The sequence below is a fragment of the Phocoena phocoena genome, chromosome 1 (assembly GCF_963924675.1).
Source record: "Phocoena phocoena chromosome 1, mPhoPho1.1, whole genome shotgun sequence".
Taxonomy (NCBI): Eukaryota; Metazoa; Chordata; class Mammalia; order Artiodactyla; family Phocoenidae; genus Phocoena; species Phocoena phocoena.
The window spans coordinates 152,185,024-152,204,371 of NC_089219.1; the positions used below are offsets into that span (position 1 = coordinate 152,185,024).

A 19,348-nucleotide genomic window follows, 5' to 3' on the forward strand; every position below is an offset into this window, starting at 1 on the left:
AATAGGATAAGGCAAAGATAGAGTTCCACTTCACTTATTCCATATAGTGCCTTCCCTCCTTGGCCACGGACTATACCTTACCCGGCTTTCACTCATATTATTGACTGGGATGGAAAACAGGCAAGAAGGAGAGTGTGATGATATAAATCCATTACTCCAAAAACAATTTAAGCAACGTATCTAACCTAATGGGTCACTAGAGACATCAAAAGGTCATTAACGAGAGATTGGTTCAAGATGGCGGAGTAGAAGGACGTGCTCTCACGCCCTCTTGCGAGAGCACCAGAATCACAACTAATTGCTGAACAATCATTGACAGGAAGACACGGGAACTCACCAAAAAAGATACCCCACATCCAGAGACAAAGGAGAAGCCACAGTGAGATGGTAGGAGGGGCGCAGTCACAATAAAATCAAATCCCATAACTGCTGGGTGGGTGACTCACAAACTGGAGAACACTTATACCACAGAAGTCCACCCACTGGAGTGAAGGTTCTGAGCCCCACGTCAGGTTTCCGAACCTGGGGGTCTGCCAACAGGAGGAGGAATTCCTAGAGAACCAGACTTTGAAGGCTGCTGGGATTTGACTGCAGGACTTCGACAGGACTGGGGGAAACAGAGACTCCACTCTTGGGGGGCACACACAAAGTAGTGTGCGCATCAGGACCCAGGGGAAGGAGCAGTGACCCCAGGGGAGACTGAACCAGAGCTACCGGCTAGTGTTGGAGGGTCTCCTGCAGAGGCGGGGGGTGGCTCTGTCTCACCGTGAGGACAAGGACACTGGCAGCAGAAGTTCTGGGAAGTACTCCTTGCCGTGAGCCCTCCCAGAGTCTGCCATTAGCCCCACCAAAGAGCCCAGGTAGGCTCCAGTGTTGGGTTGCCTCAGGCCAAAGAACTAACCGGAAGGGAGCCCAGCCCCACCCATCAGCAGTCAAGTGGATTAAAGTTTTACTGAGCTCTGCCCACCAGAGCAACAGCCAGCTCTACCCACCACCAGTCCCTCCCATCAGGAAACTTGCACAAGCCTTTTAGATAGCCTCATCCACCAGAGGGCAGACAGCAGAAGCAAGAAGAACTACAGTCTTGCAGCCTGTGGAACTAAAACCACATTCACAGAAAGACAGACAAGATGAAAAGGCAGAGGGCTATGTACCAGATGAAGGAACAAGATAAAACCCCAGAAAAACAACTGAAGTGGAGATAGGCAGCCTTTCAAAAAAAGAATTCAGAATAATGATAGTGAAGATGATTCAGGACCTCAGAAAAAGAATGGAGGCAAAGATCGAGAAGATGCAAGAAATGTTTAACAAAGACCGAGAGGGCTTCCCTGGTGGCACAGTGGTTGAGAATCTGCCCGCCAATGCAGGGGACACGGGTTCGTGCCCCGGTGTGGGAGGATCCCACATGCCGCGTAGCAGCTGGGCCCGTGAGCCATGGCCGCTGAGCCTGCGCATCCGGAGTCTGTGCTCCACAACAGGAGAGGCCACAGTGGTGAGAGGCCTGCATACCGCAAAACAAAAACAAAAACAAAGACCGAGAAGAATTAAAGAACAAACAAACAGAGATGAACAATACAATAACTGAAATGAAAACTACACTAGAAGGAATCAATAGCAGAATAACTGAGGCAGAAGAACGGATAAGTGACCTGGAAGACAGAATGGTGGAATTCACTGCTGCGGAACAGAATAAAGAATGAAAAGAAATGAAGACAGCCTAAGAGACCTGTGGGACAACATTAAACACAACACCATTCGCATTATAGGGGTCCCAGAAGGAGAAGAGAGAGAGAAAGGACCAGAGAAAATATTTGAAGAGATTATAGTCGAAAACTTCCCTAACATGGGGAAGGAAATAGCCACCCAAGTGCAGGAAGCATAGAGAGTCCCATACAGGATAAACCCAAGTTAGAAACACGCCAAGACGCGTAGTAATCAAACTGGCAAAAATTAAAGACAAAGAAAAATTATTGAAAGCAGCAAGGGAAAAACGACAACTTACAAGGGAACTCCCATAAGGTTAACAGCTTATTTCTCAGCAGAAACTCTACAAGCCAGAAGGGAGTGGCATGATTTACTTAAAGTGATGAAAGGGAAGAACCTACAACCAAGATTACTCTACCCGGCAAGGATCTCATTCAGATTCAATGGAGAAATCAAAAGCTTTACAGACAAGCAAAAGCTAAGAGAATTCAGCACCACCAAACCAGCTCTACAGCAAATGCTAAGGGAACTTCTCTAAGTGGGAAACACAAGAGAAGAAAAGGACCTACAAAAACAAACCCAAAATAATTCAGAAAATGGTAATAGGAACATACATATCGATAATTACCTTAAACGTGAATGGATTAAATGCTCCAACCAAAAGACACAGGCTTGCTGAATGGATACAAAAAAAAGATCCACCTATATGCTGTCTACAAGAGACCCACTTCAGACCTAGGGACACGTACAGACTGAAAGTGAGGGGATGGAAAAAGATACTCCATGCAAATGGAAATCAAAAGAAAGCTGGAGTAGCAATACTCATACCAGATAAAATAGACTTTAAAATTAAGAATGTTACAAGAGACAAGGAAGGACACTACCTAATGATCAAAGGATCAATCCAAGAAGAAGATATAACAATTATATATGCACCCAACGTAGGAGCACCTCAATACATAAGGCAACCGCTAACAGCTATAAAGGAGGAAATCGACAGTAACACAATAATAGTGAGGGACTTTAACACCTCACACCAATGGACAGATCATCCAAACAAAATTAATAAGGAAACACAAGCTTTAAATGACATGATAGACCAGATAGATTTAATTGGTATTTATAGGACATTCCATCCAAATACAGCAGATTACACTTTCTTCTCACGTGCTCATGGAATATTCTCCAGGATAGATCACATCTTGGGTCACAAATCAAGACTCAAAATTTAAGAAAATTGGAATCATATCAAGCATGTTTTCTGACCACAACGTTATGAGATTAGAAATGAATTACAGGGAAAAAACCATAAAAAACACAAACACATGGAGGCCAAACAATACATTACTAAATAACCAAGAGATCACTGAAGAAATCAAAGAGGCAATCGAAAAATACCTAGAGACAAATGACAATGAAAACACGATGATCCAAAACCTATGGGATGCAGCAAAAGCAGTTCTAAGAGGGAAGTTTATAGCTATACAAGCCTACCTCAAGAAACATCTCAAATAAACAATCTAACCTTAAACCTAAAGGAACTAGAGAAAGAAGAACAAACAAAACCCAAAGTTAGCAGAAGGAAAGAAATCATAAAGATCAGAGCAGAAATAAATGAAATAGAAACAAAGAAAACAATAGCAAAGATCAGTAAAACTGAAAGCTGGTTCTTTGAGAAGATAAACAAAATTGATAAACCGTTAGCCAGACTCATCAAGAAAAAGAGGGAGAGGACTCAAATCAATAAAATTAGAAATGAAAAAGGAGAAGTTACACGGACACCGCAGAAATACAAAGCATCCTAAGATACTACTACAGGCAACTCTATGCCAGTAAAATGGACAACCTGGAAGAAATGGACAAATTCTTAGAAAGGTATAACCTTCCAAAACTGAACCAGGAGAAATAGAAAATATGAACAGACCAATCACAAGTAATGAAATCGAAACTGTGATTAAGAACCTTCCAGCAAACAAAAGTCCAGGACCAGATGGCTTCACAGGTGAATTCTGTCAAACATTTAGAGAAGAGCTAAAACCCATCCTTCTCAAACTCTTCCAAAAAACTGCAGAGGAAGGAACCCTCCCAAACTCATACTATGAGGCCACCATCAACCTGATACCAAAACCAGACAAAGATACTACAAAAAAAGAAAGTTACAGACCAATATCACTGATGAATATAGATGCAAAAATGCTCAATTAAATACTAGCAAACAGAATCCAAGAACACATTAAAAGGATCATATACCATGATCAAGTGGGATTTATCCCAGGGATGCAAGCATTCTTCAATATACGCAAATCAATCAATGTGATACAGCATATTAACAAATTGAAGAATAAAAACCATATGATCATCTCAATAGATGCAGAAAAAGCTTTTGACAAAATTCAACACCCATTTATGATAAAAACTCTCCAGAAAGTGGGCACAGAGGGAACCTACCTCAACATAATAAAGGCCATATATGACAAATCCACAGGAAACATCAGTCTCAATGGTGAAAAACTAAAAGCATTTCCTCTAAGATCAGGAACAAGACAAGGATGTCCACTCTCACGACTATTATTCAACATAGTTTTGGAAGTCCTAGCCAAGGCAATCAGAGAAGAAAAAGAAATAAAAGGAATACAAATTGGAAAAGAAGAAGTAAAACTGTCACTGTTTGCAGATGACATGATAATATACATAGAGAATCCTTAAGATGCCAACAGAAAACTACTAGAGCTAATCAATGAATTTGGTAAAGTTGCAGGATACAAAATTAATGCATTCCTATACACTAATGATGTAAAATCTGAAAGAGAAATAAAGGAAACACTCCCATTTACCATTGCAACAAAAAGAATAAAATACCTAGGAATAAACCCACCTAGGGAGACAAAAGACCTGTATGCAGAAAACTATAAGACACTGATGAAAGAAATTAAAGATGATACCAACAGATGGAGAGGTATACCATGTTCTTGGATTGGAAGAATTAACATTGTGAAAATGACTATACTATCCAAAGCAATCTACAGATTGAATGCAATCCCTATCAAATTACCAATGGCATTTTTTACAGAACTAGAACAGAAAATCTCAACATTTGTATGGTGACACAAAAGACCCCGAATAGCCAAAGCAGTCTTGAGGGAAAAAAACGGAGCTGGAGGAATCAGGCTCCCTGACTTCAGACTATACTACAAAGCTACAGTAATCAAGACAATATGGTACTGGCACAAAAACAGAAACATAGATCAATGGAACAAGATAGAAAGCCCAGAGATAAACCCATGCACCTATGGTCAACTAGTCAATGCAAAGGAGGCAAGGATATACAATGGAGAAAAGACAGTCTCTTCAATAAGTGGTGCTGTGAAAACTGGACAGCTACATGTAAAAGAATGAAATTAGAACACTGCCTAACACCATACACAAAAGTAAACTCAAAATGGATTGGAGACCTAAATGTAAGACTGGACACTATAAAACTCTTAGAGGAAAATATAGGAAGAACACTCTTTGACATAAATCACGCAAGATCTTTTTTGATCCACCTCCTAGGTTAATGGAAATAAAAACAAAAATAAGCAAATGGGACCTAATGAAACGTAAAAGCTTTTGCACAGCAAAGGAAACCATAAACAAGATGAAAAGACAGCCTTCAGAATGGGAGAAAATATTTGCAAATGAATCAATGGACAAAGGATTAATCCCTGAGGTATATAAACAGCTCTTGCAGCTCAATATTAAAAAAACAAACAACACAATCCAAAAATAGGCAGAAAACCCTAATAGACATTTCTCCAAAGAAGACATACAGGTGGCCAAGAAGCAAATGAAAAGCTGCTCAACATCACTAATTATTAGAGAAATGCAAATCAAAACTACAATGAGGTGTCACCTCACACCAGTTAGAATGGGCATCATCAGAAAATCTACAAACAAAAAATGCTGGAGAGGGCATGGAGAAAAGGAAACCCTCCTGAACTGTTAGTGGGATTGTAAATTGATACAGCCACTATGGAGAACAGTATGGAGGTCCCTTAAAAAACGAAAAACAGGATTACCATATGATCCAGCAATCCTGCTTCTGGGCATATACCCAGAGAAAACCATAATTCAGAAAGACACATGCACCCCGATGTTCATTGCAGCACTATTTACAATAGCCAGGTCATGGAAGCAATCTAAATGCCCATCGACAGACGAATGGATAAAGAAGTTGTGGTACATATATAAAATGGAATATTACTCAGCCATAAAAAGGAATGAAATTGGGTCATTTGTAGAGACGTGGATGGATCTAGAGACTGTCATACAGAGTGAAGTAAGTCAGAAAGAGAAAAACAAATATCGTATATTAATCCATATATGTGGAACCTAGGAAAATGGTACAGATGAATCGATTTGCAGGGCAGAAATTGAGAGACAGATGTAGAGAACAAAAGAATGGGCACCAAGGGGGGAAAGCGGCGGGGGTGGGGGTGGGGGTGGGATGAATTGGGCGATTGGGATTGACATGTATACACTGATGTGTATAAAATTGATGACTAATAAGAACCTACTGTATAAAAAAATAAAATTCAAGAATTCAATAAATAAATTAAAAGTCATTAACATTACTTCCTGCCAATTCTTCCTCTTTAGAATAATCTTAACCTCAACCCAAAGGGTAATACAGACTAACTGATGAGGGGAACATTAAAAGTTTCTCTGAAAAGTACCTACTGTTTCTTTTAGAAAAGGGACTCTAGAGCTGTTGGGTAGAATAACAATAACATTTTTTAAAAGTGTTCACCCGCTAGTGGTAATGCTGTTTTTTTCTCCCAGGCCTCATCGTCTTGGGCAGTTTTTGTAAGGACTCTGTCAGTCTGCTTTAAATTGGGGTCCTACAACTACTGAGTTGTGTTTGTCCCCACATTGGGAGAAAGTGTGGTAGGGCGGGTGGAGGAGGAAGAATTTCTCCTCTGTCTTCTTATTATCTCCAGCTGGGCCTAAGAATTAAACTGACATAAGACAGATAAACAGGAGAAAAGCATAAGCACTTTGTTAAATTTTACATGTACGTGGGAGTCCTCACAAAAGAATGAAGACCCAAAGAAACAGAGTTGAAGTGGACAAAGAAGTAAATTATGAAAGCGTGACAAGACAGAGGGGCTTGAGCTAGGGAAGTTAACGGTGGGAAAGTAACTAGGAAGGTACTGGCTAGTTTAACAAGGCTTATTTGTACAGATTTTTCTTGATCTCGACTCCCAGTCTCTGGTGATAACGAAGTTTGCTTTCCTTCTGTTATAGGGAGGACATCTTCCCAATGGGGGTTTTATCTTGCTTTCAGGAAGATAAAGGGGAGGTCAGAGTGCCCTTCTTATACCTGCTGTTTGTCGAGTGCCTTTAGCTCAAAATAATCCTTATGCCAAAGTGGCATTCTGGGGGGATGGCATATTCTGCCACCCTTCAGGGACATTGTTTACCATTAAGTATTCACCTGGCCCCCTGAGACTTAAGAACAGTTCCTGCTCTGCCCTGTGTTCCACTTTTTATCTGCTTAGCGAAATGGAGAAACATGGCTTCTTTTTTGTTCTGTTTTGCCTTTTAAGCTACTGCTTCCTCATCTACAAATGGGGATAATAATAGTTTATGTCTGGTAGAATTGTGAGCATTAAATGAAATGGGGCAAATAAAGTGATGTACTTAGAACGGGCTCAGTAAATATTATTGTGGGTGAGGAAAAATAATTTTCCCTTTACCCTTCTAGGTTCTTGGCTGAGACACCCGTTATAAAAAGATTAATGGGAGAGAAACAACCAGAAATTTAATAACATGTGTGCCTCCTGTACACGTGGGAGATACCCTGGAAAAACAGCGTGACTCCAAAATGGCCCAAGCCACTACCTTAAATACGATTTCCAGCTAAAGATAAAACACTACTGGGGTGGGGTGAGGTGGGGGGAGTCATTTATGGGCGTTTATCAGGAAAAGCACAGTAAAGAAGGGTAAGGTGGTTATGCAGTTTTAAGTGGTTGCTTTCTGCATTGATAAGAGTTTCTAGAGATTTTGAGCCCTCCTCTTCCTGGTACTGGAGGAAGACCCCCTTACAAATGGAGATTTCTCTTTTAAATATGTCTCTTACGAAAGGGTGACTTCTCAGTTTCCAGAGCTTCACCTGTGTCTGCTGTTTCGTAAAAATAACCTGTTCAAAATAATATGTCAAAGAGGCATATTTTGGGATGATATATTTCGTTCCCCTTCATTATCTAAAACAGATAAAATGCGTTGCTGCTTTAGCTGCTCTCCTCCTTGTAGTTTGAAACGTTTGTTTAGAAGTAACCCAAATCAAGATAACCTGTTTTTAAGAATCGTCAAGAAAAAAAGAAGTCTTGGCTTGCATTGAAGACAATCTGAATTCTCCTGCAGCCAGAGTTGGCAGGGTTAAAGCGCTCCAGCCGAGAGGCCGTGCTGTTACCTTCCGGCAGCCCCATATGCAGATGCTGTTATATTAATTACAAAAGAAAACCTGATTAACTCGAAAGTCCTTTAACTGTCCGTGAGGCAGCTGCTCAAATCTGAAACAGATTTTCTTCCTCCCTCCTACCTTCAGTCTACAGTTTTTAATCTCTTCTTAAGAAAACTGCTAAAACTGCCTGGTAGGTCCTCAGAGCCCCTGGCTAATTCAGTCAGCTTTTGATCTGCCCTTATAGTAGTCCAGGGAGAGCTCGAGTAATTAAATTCACGTACAGTTTAAAATAAAAACAATCAGACCAACTGCCCATCCCCCTCAGTTATTTTTCTTTCAACAGTTAAAACCTGATGGAATCCTGGAATTTCAGAACTGGAAGGGGTGTTAAAGATGATCTAATCCAAGTCCCTTAGTTCACCGATGAGAAATCCAAGGCTGAGAGAAGCAAGTAGATTGCCAGTAAGTGGTGAAGCCCGGGATCAGAGCGTCTGCCCTCGGCTGGTGCTCTGCCCACTCCCTCGCTGCCCTCCTCCCTCACCAACGCATTTGCCGAGAGTAGCAAGGAGTGAAACGATCTCGTTTCAGCTTCATTTCTCTCCATGCTCTTGTTCAAATCTTGTAGACACATTGAAAAGCAATGAAAAAGCTAAAGATTGGTGGGAGAAGCAAAAGCCTTGGATAATGACGTTTTGAAAAACAGATGGCGATATCCATTTTGAAGACCTTTTCTCAGTCCAGTGGGTTGCATGCAGAACGCTAGCAGAGTGCGTGGAAACGAAAATTAGAACTGGTTTCGCTGTCAGCCCCCTCTCCCATTGCACTGGCCTATGGTTGTTAGACTCTAGCGGGTTTATTTATAAGTGACTATTTTTGTCACTACAGAGATGGGGGTGTGATAATTTGGACCAGATGAGTAATGGGGTATGTCCGCTGTGGTTTTGGCCAACGCAGCATGGTTTACTGGCTTTCCTATAGTTGACCCTGAGGTCTCAGAGGTGTTAAGATCTCTCCCTCTGGTCCTGAAAAATGGTTAGTTGGTTTTTGTTCTCAGTTACCTGCTCTCCCAGCAGCACCAGTCACAAAACTCATTTAAGCTTATTTTTATTATGGTTTTTATTTAGACTTATTTTTATAACTTTTGTTATAGGAGTTTGGACACCCGTCTGAGATCTGAGGAAGACTGGGAAAAGAGAAAGAACAGGAAGGGTAGATAAGAGTGAATCTAACTGGACTTCTCACTGCTCAGGCTGGGACTGTGGTCTGCAGGTGAATGGGGAGGTACTATTCTGTTGTCCACCTCTACTCTCCATGTTGAGATGAAGGAGGTTTTTAGGAATGACAGTTGCTCCTATGCTATTCATGGTACCGGACTGTTCATCATGCTACTGGACTTTTCTGAGTACTTAGTAGAACCACTTCTGGCTTTCTGTAGACAATTCTCCATGGTAAATGGATTCTTACACAAAGCAAGAAAGCGTATAACAAAGCACTAACTATTTTTTAGTCATTGTGTTGGGTGTTGAAGATACAGAGGGAAATATGATGGTTCTTCCTGCTTTTGGTAATTATAAACATACAACTAGAATAGTCTGTATAAGGGGAGCAAAATTTGCCATCTCAAAATGTGTCTCTGTGGTATGAAGATTACTTTAGGCTTCGTTGTTTTAAAGAAACAAAAGGCTCAGGAAGAGCTTTTATCTCCTGTGCCTTAACTGCCTAAAAGAATTTAGATAGAGGGTCTATCCTAGAAAGAGAGCTATCACCAGGGCTAGCTACAGTGTAATATGAACCAGGTGTAGTAGTCAGGGGAGGAACCTAGCAAGGCCTGTTTGGTCAAAGTCCTCTCTATGTCCCATTGTTTCTGGATGACCCAGCAAACATTTTACCAAACATTTACTCTTCATTCTTACTGTGGATTGCCTTGTTTCCCTTTGAAGACTGAGCCCCCTACCCCCTCTCCTTAGTCCAGGATGACATATGTATCTCATTTAACCCGTCTTTGGAATCGCATGTTCGGATTCCCCATGTGTACCTAATGAAATTTCATTTTCTCCTGGTAATCTGTCTCATGTCAATTTAATTCTTAGACCCAGCCAGAGGAAACTAAAAGGGTAGAGGAAAATTGTTTTTCCTCCCTGACAACTGTGGTAAGTGTTGTTTAGTTGTCAATAAGATATGAAGGGACTCAGGACTCACTACTTGCTAAGTGGTAGCACAGCAATTGGCTGTGTCCCCTTGCTTTTAGATTGTATCAGTGGGTCAAAAATTAGACCAGTGGTCTGGTGTTTTACTCTCGAGCTTAGTAAATACCTTGCACAGAATTGGGCACTCAGTTAACACTTTGCTTTCTCATCTCTGTCCCAGGAGAACAGATTTCCTGTTTCAGTGTCTCGTATTACTGGTTTACATGTGCTGGCCAGGTGATGTACTTACAGGCCGATGTGAAAGGAAGGGCTTAATGAAATTCATAAAGGGGGCTGGGTGAAAGCCAACTTCCTTAAATCTTTTGGTGGTGCCATTTGTGGGAGAGAAAAAGATTTGAGGATTTGAAATACTGAGTTTGAAGCAGGATAGGTAGAGTCTGAAGTAGGACAACCTCTTAAATGAATCAGGTCTCTCTTGCTTCAATTACATAAACGAAATGAATAGCTCATGGTTAAGTGACTAAAGCAAATACTGTTTCACTTGGTGCCACCCGAAATTTCAATTAAGATGTATGTATTTGGCTCGGAGATTGGACTTCTAACAGCCTAAGAACTGTGTGTCTGTGCCTTTCTGGACAAACACAAAGTTGCCTGAATCTTAGACTTGGGCAGGCACTGGCACTGAACAAGCTGGGGAGTGATCGAGTTCAGAATATGAGAGTTCTAGTCAACTAATTTCTGGTTCTTTTTCCCAAATAGATGTTCTCATACTTTAGGAAGACTTTTGTTTTCTCTCTTTTTTAAAAAAAAATTTAATTTATTTTTTATTTTCATTTATTTATTTTTGGCTGCATTGGGTCTTCGTTGCTGCATGTGGGCTTTCTCTAGCTGCAGTTAGCGGGGGCTACTCTTCATTGTGGCGCACGGGCTTCTCATTGTGGTGGCTTCTCTTGTTGCGGAGCATGGGCTCTACGCACGTGGGCTTCAGTAGTTGTGGCACGCAGGCTCAGTAGTTGTGGCTCGCGGGCTCTAGAGCACAGGCTCAGTAGTTGTGGCGCACGGGGTTAGTTGCTCTGAGGCATGTGGGATCTTCCCAGACCAGGGCTCGAACTCGTGTCACCTGCATTGGCAGGCAGATTCTTAATCACTGTGCCATCAGGGAAGTCCCTTGTTTTCTCTTGAGTATTATTTGATCTGTTTAGATGAGTATGGTGTCCTGAAAGGATATTTCTGAGATGGATCACATCTCTTCCTAGATTTGCCTGGATTTTATCCTAACAGGTAGTTCTTTCCCTTTGTCTTATTCAGGGTCTCATCCTCCATAAACTGAAAGAATGTGATTTGATTAGGAGATATTGATCTTAATTGAGCACCCAATGTTTTAAGAAAACAGATGACTTGGCAGCTGGGATGCTGTCACCAGCCATCAGTGAAATGAACCAGAAAAGATTCTAGAGCTTATACACACCTGAATAACATTTTATTTCAATACATGCGTACTTAAAGACTGGCTGATACATTTAGTTATAAAATATGTTATAAGTGAGGAAAATAAGCTAAAACTGCATGTGGTAGAGTCATTTTAAAGGGCCTTTGTATGTTCAAGTATTAGGTCTTGTGTCACAAGGAAGGTTTTCATTTTGACATATTCGGTTCTTGGATTCACATCCCAGTTAGTGTAGTCTTTTCTGGCTTTGTCAATTTAATGATCTTGTACTTGAGTCCTTGTAAACTCCTTAGGCTGTCCCTCCACTGGTTGAAAAATGAGAGGGGAGGGTAGATCAGGTCACTGCCACCTTTCTGGATAGAAACAACTGTTCTGGGAATGAGCCAGAGAGGGGAATCCTGTTTGATATTTGAGGAACCTTTTCTGACTGGGATGTTTTCCTGGTACCTCCTTCAGCCAAGAGCTTCCTAGAAATTTCTTTTCTAGGAGCCTGACATCCTAATGGGATCTCCCTGGAAGTCTCTCCCTACCCCTCCTCACTCTTCTCTCTGTACTCCTTTCTCCTTCTCCACCCTCCCCTTCCCCAACCAGGCCAGCTGAGCTGCATTTCCTTCCCACCTAAGGAAGAGAAGTACCTCCAGCAGATTGTGGACTGCCTCCCCTGCATCTTGATCCTCGGCCAGGACTGTAATGTCAAGTGCCAGCTGTTGAACCTGCTCTTGGGGGTGCAGGTGCTTCCCACCACCAAGCTGGGCAGTGAGGAGAACTGTAAGCTTCGGCGCCTCCGCTTCACCTATGGGACTCAGACTCGGGTCAGCCTGGCACTCCCTGGCCAGTATGAACTAGTGCACACGCTGGTTGCTCACCAGGGCAACTGGGACACCATCCCTGAGGAGGACCTGGAGGTCCAAGAGGACAGTGAGAATGCTGCCCATGTTTTAGCCGAACTGGAGGTGACGATGCACCATGCTCTCTTACAGGTACCAAACTCATACTTATATAGTTGCACAGATACATACCAGCTTTCCTTGTATTTGAGCTTTCTCAGAAAATAATTTGGCAATATGTACTCTGGGCTCTGAGCATCAGCTGATGCTCAGAGTCAAAGGAACATGATCTCGGAAGTTGAAAACCAGACAAGGCTGTAGCAGTGCCCATCGCTGCCTCTACTACCATGCTGCAAGGCCCTGGGCAATTTGCTTAATTCCTGTCTAAAATTGAAGGAATGTGTTAGTTGCATCTCAACTGTGCTTTGACAGAATTAGGATCAGGGTTAGAAATCCTTTTTTCATTTCTTAGCAGGAAGGTGTCGCTAGAATTGTCTCTAGCCATCCCTTTCTGAAAGGTGCAGATAAGATGGTTAATGTTCTTACTTGAGTTGAGAACAAGTGAAGAACTTTTGAAGTTTTCCTTAGACCTGCCATTATTTACTAAGTGAGACAGATCATGTCTCCTACTTTCTAAGGGACTTCAGAACTTGAGGACAGGTCTGGCTCAATGTAAGGAGATATGGAGATCCCGTCATCTGAAGAATATCTTTGCTTTTCTCAAAGATATTCTTCCAACTCCCAAACAGAACATAGGTCTTGCGGCATCTCCTAAAAGATCATATTGTCTATCTGGTATTCAGATCTCCATTTAGGAAGGACTCGTCTCTGTATAGCTAGGACTGGGCTACTGTATAGCTAGGACTGGGCTCTTTGATTAGGCCACATGGGGATGAGCAGAGGATGTGACTATGTTGGCGGTCAGGAGAATGGGGGGGATGGGCAGGGAAGGTGACTATGTCAGGGATCAGGAGCTGGTAGGAATAAAAGAATGCAGATGTGCTCAAAACAGAGCATCCATCACCTTGGTTAGCTGTGCCAGGAAGAAAGGGCTAGTTTGGCAGGACTAGGAGAACGGTTTCTTCTTCTCTTCACCTACCCCTGTTCTAGAAGGCTTGATCTCAGTCAGTGAGTGAGTCCTTTGGTTGTGGCCTCGGCCTATGATCCTCTAGAAGTAGAAACTGTCATCTCATTTCCTTCCAGAGTCCAGATTTCTTTTATCTTGATAAATGCTAGAGGGGGCTATGTATACCAGCCAGCATTTCCTCTCAGCTCAGTTTCAGTGGTGGCTTTCCTCTGTGTTCAGACTGGGAGCGTGCACTGCTTATCTCCAGGACGATGTTAGAGTTCTTGGATAACTCTGACAGTGATCTTTGTTTATTGACTGAGCCTGCTCAGTTGACCCACAAACTTCTTCACAATTCATAAGTATTTGATCCATACATAATCTGTATAGTATTCTGCTCTGGTCTAGTTCCTTCAGTGTCCAATAGCTAGGTGGTTTTCAAACTTTTTTAGATTTTAATTCACTCTAAGAAATAACATTTTATTATCAGGACCCAGTACATATATACACACATACATTTGAAATAAAGTTTCATAAGACAATACTTTTACTTCTTGTAAAACACACTGATATTTTCTTCTCTATTCTGTTTGACTTCTTTTTTAAAAAAATGATGGTAGCAGCCCACTAAATTGATGATCTGACTTAATGTATTGTGACCTGCAACTTAAAAAACACTGTTAAATAGCTGAAATGACTGCTATTGGTTGGGTGGTGATTTTTCCTGTTCTTGCCTTTTGTAAAGTCATGGAATGTGAACAAAGCCATCTGCAGGACAGGCACATTATCTGATTGATTTTTCTGTGTCCCTTCACTTTAGTGGTTTTAATTTTTAATGCTCATTTACTTTGGTCCCATGAATTGAGGCGATAAAGTAAAGTCACAGAAAAGAAAGTGAGAGCCATTTCCCAAGTGCATACCTGAGCACGTATCTTACTGGTGAGAGTTCCCATCGCTGCTCCAGGTATATGTAGTAAGTAAGCACTCAAACTGAGTTAACAGTTGAGGAGGCTACTTGGCTGGGAGGGAAGTTGAGACCCCTAATTAACTTTCTGTCTGCACAGTTGAAATATATATTCTCTTTCTTGAGAAATATTCTTCTCTTTTCTTGTGGAATTCTCCAGCCTCTCATTGTTCTGTTTCACGTGGTTTGTGAGGCTTCCTTAGCTAGTGTTTCTCTGGATCTGCTTTATTCTCCACTGGTTTTGATGTGGAAACAGCATTTCTAACTTTAGAATCCCTTGATGCTGAGCCTCAGAGGGGCCTTAGCAGCCTTTGGGGCCCTCAGGCCCTGCTCAGTCACTGTAGTCAGGCTCCTGTCTCCATTTAGTGTATCAGGGATGCTCAGCTTACTGCTGGGAGCATTTCCTAACTACCTTGAAGATTCTTTGTGCCAGTGAGAAAGATTTTTTTTTTTTAGCTCCAGTTATATTAGCTCTAAACAGCCAGGGCTGTGGCCAGGGAGTTGCTCTAAACAGCCCTTCCATTTGGTTTGTAAAGGGAGTGGTAAAGAAAGGAAACATTTAGCTAAAGGAAACCAAGATTGAAATAGGGGAAGTGAGATGTTCATTTTTAACTGTCAAATTATTAAAACAGAATTTCCCCTTACCCTCTTATACAATGGTCATTCTTCTAATACGTTACTTTAAAGGCCTCATAAATTAGCCGTTTTCAGTTTGTTCTGGAATAGGCCAACTCACATGGTACCCGCATGGAATACCACAGTATTCCCGGCTTTTTAGCTCTGGGTCCCCTGAGATTCTCAGTTCATAATTCAATAATAGAGGAATACTATCAAGCTGTTAGTTTCTGAAACCTCATTTAGTGTTAAAACATAGTCATTTTCCAGTTGGCAACACATTTTGCCATTCACCATATTCACTAGTTCTGTCTTCATTTACATACTTCCCCTTCCTAACCTTCACCCCCTTTCTGGTACATACAGCACCTCCTTTTCTTTTTTGTTCCTTTTACAAGTCCAGTGGAACACAGCTGTCTGCCTTAGAGTTGCCTCAATCTGATGCGTGAGTGTGTATGTTTTTCCCTATGAACACCTCTAAGAAAAGGAATAAAAAGAAGCAGAGATGATTAAACTTCCTCAGCCTAAGATGGGATTCCTGCAGCCTAGCAGTGGCATTTCATTTTCTGTGGCAGTTTCATAGCTCTCAGTTTTCTGCTCTAATCATAGCCTGTTTATCCCTACCAGGTGTTTTCTGGCCCTCTGGACAAATGTACATGTCACCTGGCAGCCAGGCTGCCACACACTGTCATGGTTACTGGCTCATGGTGATGTCTGGTAGGGTGTATTTCAGGGAACTAAAGTAGACTAATGTTTCCAGGAAAGGTCTAATGACTTGCAAATAAACTTTTTTTTTTTTACTACTTTGAACTCTTAACCATTTGGAGTAGTAAAATTTTCTCTTTATAACCCTCAGTCAGTAGCCATCAATGGAAATAATGTTTGTAATTTCATACAGACATTGATATTTTTATTTTTTAATTTTTAAAAATTAAAAGTTTTTAATTTGATTTATAATTTTTTAGTTATTTACAGTGTTGTACAGCAAAGTGATTCAGTCATATATGTATATTTTTTCAAATTCTTTTCCATTATGGTTTACTACAGGATATTGAATATAGTTCTCTGTGCTATACAGTAGGAGCTTGTTATTTATCTGTGTTATATATAGTTGTTTGTATCTGCTAATCCCAAACTCCTAATTTATCCCTCCCCCACCCTCTTTCCCCCTTGGTGACCAGAAATTTGTTTTCTTTGTCTGTGAGTCTGTTTATGTTTCATAAATAAGTTCATCTGTGTCATATTTTAGATTCTACATGTAAGTGATATCATATGGTATTTATTTTTCTTACTTCACTTAGTATGATAATCTCTAGGTCCATCTGTGTTGCTGCAAATGGCATTATTTAGTTCTTTTTTATGGCTGAGTAGTAGTCCCTTGTGTATATATACCACATGTTCTTTATTCATCTGTCGATGGACACTTAGGTTGCTTCCATGTCTTGGCTATTGTAAATAGTGCTGCTATGAACATTGGGGTGCATGTATCTTTTCAAATTATAGTTTTCTTTGGATATATGCCCAGGAGTGGGATTGCTGGATCATATGGCAACTCTCTTTTCAGTTTTTTAAGGAACCTCCATACTGTTCTCCATAGTGGCTGTACTAATTTACATTCCCACCAACAGTGTAGGAGGGTTCTTTTTTTTCCACACTCTCTCCTGCATTTGTTATTTGTGGACTTTTTAATGATGGCCATTCTGACTGGTATGAAGTGGTACCTCATTACAGTTTTGTTTTGCTGTTGTGATCTATTTTATTCATTTATTTTTAAAAATTTTTATTGGAGTATAGTTGATTTACAATGTTGTGTTACTTTCAGGTGTACAGCAAAGTGAATCAGTTATACATATATATCTCCACTCTTTTTTAGATTCTTTTCCCATATAGGTCATTACAGAGTAATGAGTAGAGTTCCCTGTGCTATATAGTAGGTCCTTATTAGTTATCTATTTTATATATAGTAGTGTATATATGTCAATCCCAGTCTCCCAACTTATCTCTCCCCCCTTTTTCCCCCACTGGTAACTATAAGTTTGTTTTCTATATCTGTGACTCTATTTCTGTTTTGTAAATAAGTTCAATTGTACCATTTTTTTAGATTCCACATATAAGTGATATCATGTGATACTTGTCTTTCTCTATCTGACTTACTTCACTCAGTATGACAATCTCTAGGACTATCCATGTTGCTGCAAATGGCATTATTTTGTTCTTTTTTATGGCCGAGTAATATTCCATTATATATATGTTCCATATCTTCTTTATCCATTCCTCTGTTGCCTCCTTATAGTTTTGATTTGCATTTCTCTAATAATTAGTGATGTTGAGCATCTTTTCATCTGCCTATTGGCCATCTGTATGTCTTCTTTGGAAAAATATCTATTTAGATTTTCTGCCTTTTTTTTTTTGCGGTACGCAGGCCTCTCACTGTTGTGGCCTCTCCCGTTGCGGAGCACAGGCTCCAGACGCGTAGGCTCAGCGGCCATGGCTCATGGGCCCAGCCGCTCCGCGGCATGTGGGATCTTCCCGGACCAGGGCATGAACCCGTGTCCCCTGCATCAGCAGGTGGACTCTCAACCACTGCACCACCAGGGAAGCCCTCTGCCCATTTTTTGATTGGGTTGTTTGTTTTTTTGTTATTGAGTTATACAAGCTGTCTGTATATTTTGGAAATTAAGCCCTTGTCAGTCACATCATTCGCAAATATTTTCTCTCAGTCCGTAGGTTGTCTTTCCATTTTGTTTATCCTTTCCTTTGCTGTGCAAAATCTTATAAGTTTGATTAGGTCCCATTTGTTTATTTTTGCTTTTATTTCTATTGCCTTGGGTGACTGACCTACCAGCTTTCCCAACACTACTTGCTGAAGAGACTGTCTTTTCTCCATTGTATACTCTTGCCTCCTTTGTCAGAAATTAATTGCCCGTAGGTGTGTGGGTTTATTTCTGGGCTCTCTATTCTGTTCTGTTGATCCATACAGACATTGTTAGTTTTAATTTATCAGCAGTTAATACTTTCATAACCCCAAATCAAAGTATCTTACTAAAAATCACAAATTTATGCAACATTTTAACCCCCAAATTTACTAAACATTGTTTGTGGCTAGAAAACTAGCTTCTCTCAATTTTTGTCTAGTTTTTAGTATTTGTTTTGGTGCCTTATGAAACTAAATTTATGCGTTGCTTACTTTTAGTTAGATACCGTGTCTTCTCTTGAATGTATCTAGATTGAAAGTTAACAGTTGACTGGTAAAAAGTTGGAAAGAAGCTTGGGTGACTATCTTCAAGGTAAGCAGATACTTTTGGGAGGAAAGAGTGATGGAATTAGGTCAAAGATGGCCATTTCTAAGGGAAAAGAAACAAAGTTGGGGTAATATGTATAAGAGAAATAATGCTATTCTAGAAACATAATTAAAGAAACCCTGATTTTATGGGGCAAAAAGAAAGGGGAACTAAAGTGATGTGTTAAAAAAGGATATGGGAAGTTCAGGCAAATGCTAAATTATAAGTTCCTTCTAGGCAGTAATTCTATGTTCTTTGAATTTAGCATCGCTCTTGCCTTTCCCCTAACACACACTAACATACATAGTGAAATATAACCGATACATTGCTCTTTGCCAAGAAACCTGGTAATACTTTTAATAGGTTAATTTTACCTATTAAGGATATATGTGGTTTAGAGGCAAGATTCTTTTTAAAATCCCTATGCTCACTGTAGTAGCCTTGATCCCTCTTAAAAAGAACAGCTTAAAGCTGAGGCTATATTTTCTCAATTCACCACCACTGATTCATTTTTGGCCTTCTAAGATTAGCTCTTTGGGGGAAAATCTGGCAAGAGATTATGGTCTTAGTCTTCCTCTCTTGTTTTCTCCCTTTTTTAAGGATCCTATCTACCTCTTTCCTGCACCAAATGGCATCCCTTTCTAGTTTCACTATCTCAAAGATCTGTTTGTGTTTCCCTTTCGGTAATGGATGGTGGCGGTAGGGAATCCTCCCTGATTCAGAGATGCAAAGGTTGAAAGTACTGTCAGCAGGCAGAAATTCTGTTATTCGGGCAATTAAAAATATTTTCTTTTTGACTTCTTTTGCAGCATTGTTTCATAGCAGAGCAGGGCTTTTACTTATAGCCAGCGT

General features: G+C 40.6%; 1 protein-coding gene across 2 annotated transcripts in view; it reads left to right on the forward strand.

The window, feature by feature from the left end:
- Nucleotides 1-19,348, forward strand: part of DSTYK (dual serine/threonine and tyrosine protein kinase) — a 52,747-nt gene that overhangs the window by 10,525 nt on the left and 22,874 nt on the right. For both annotated transcript variants that reach the window (XM_065878677.1, XM_065878686.1), the window contains exon 2: nucleotides 12,335-12,723. In XM_065878677.1, the coding sequence (XP_065734749.1) occupies nucleotides 12,335-12,723 (389 nt within the window). The remainder of the gene's footprint in view (nucleotides 1-12,334; nucleotides 12,724-19,348) is intronic.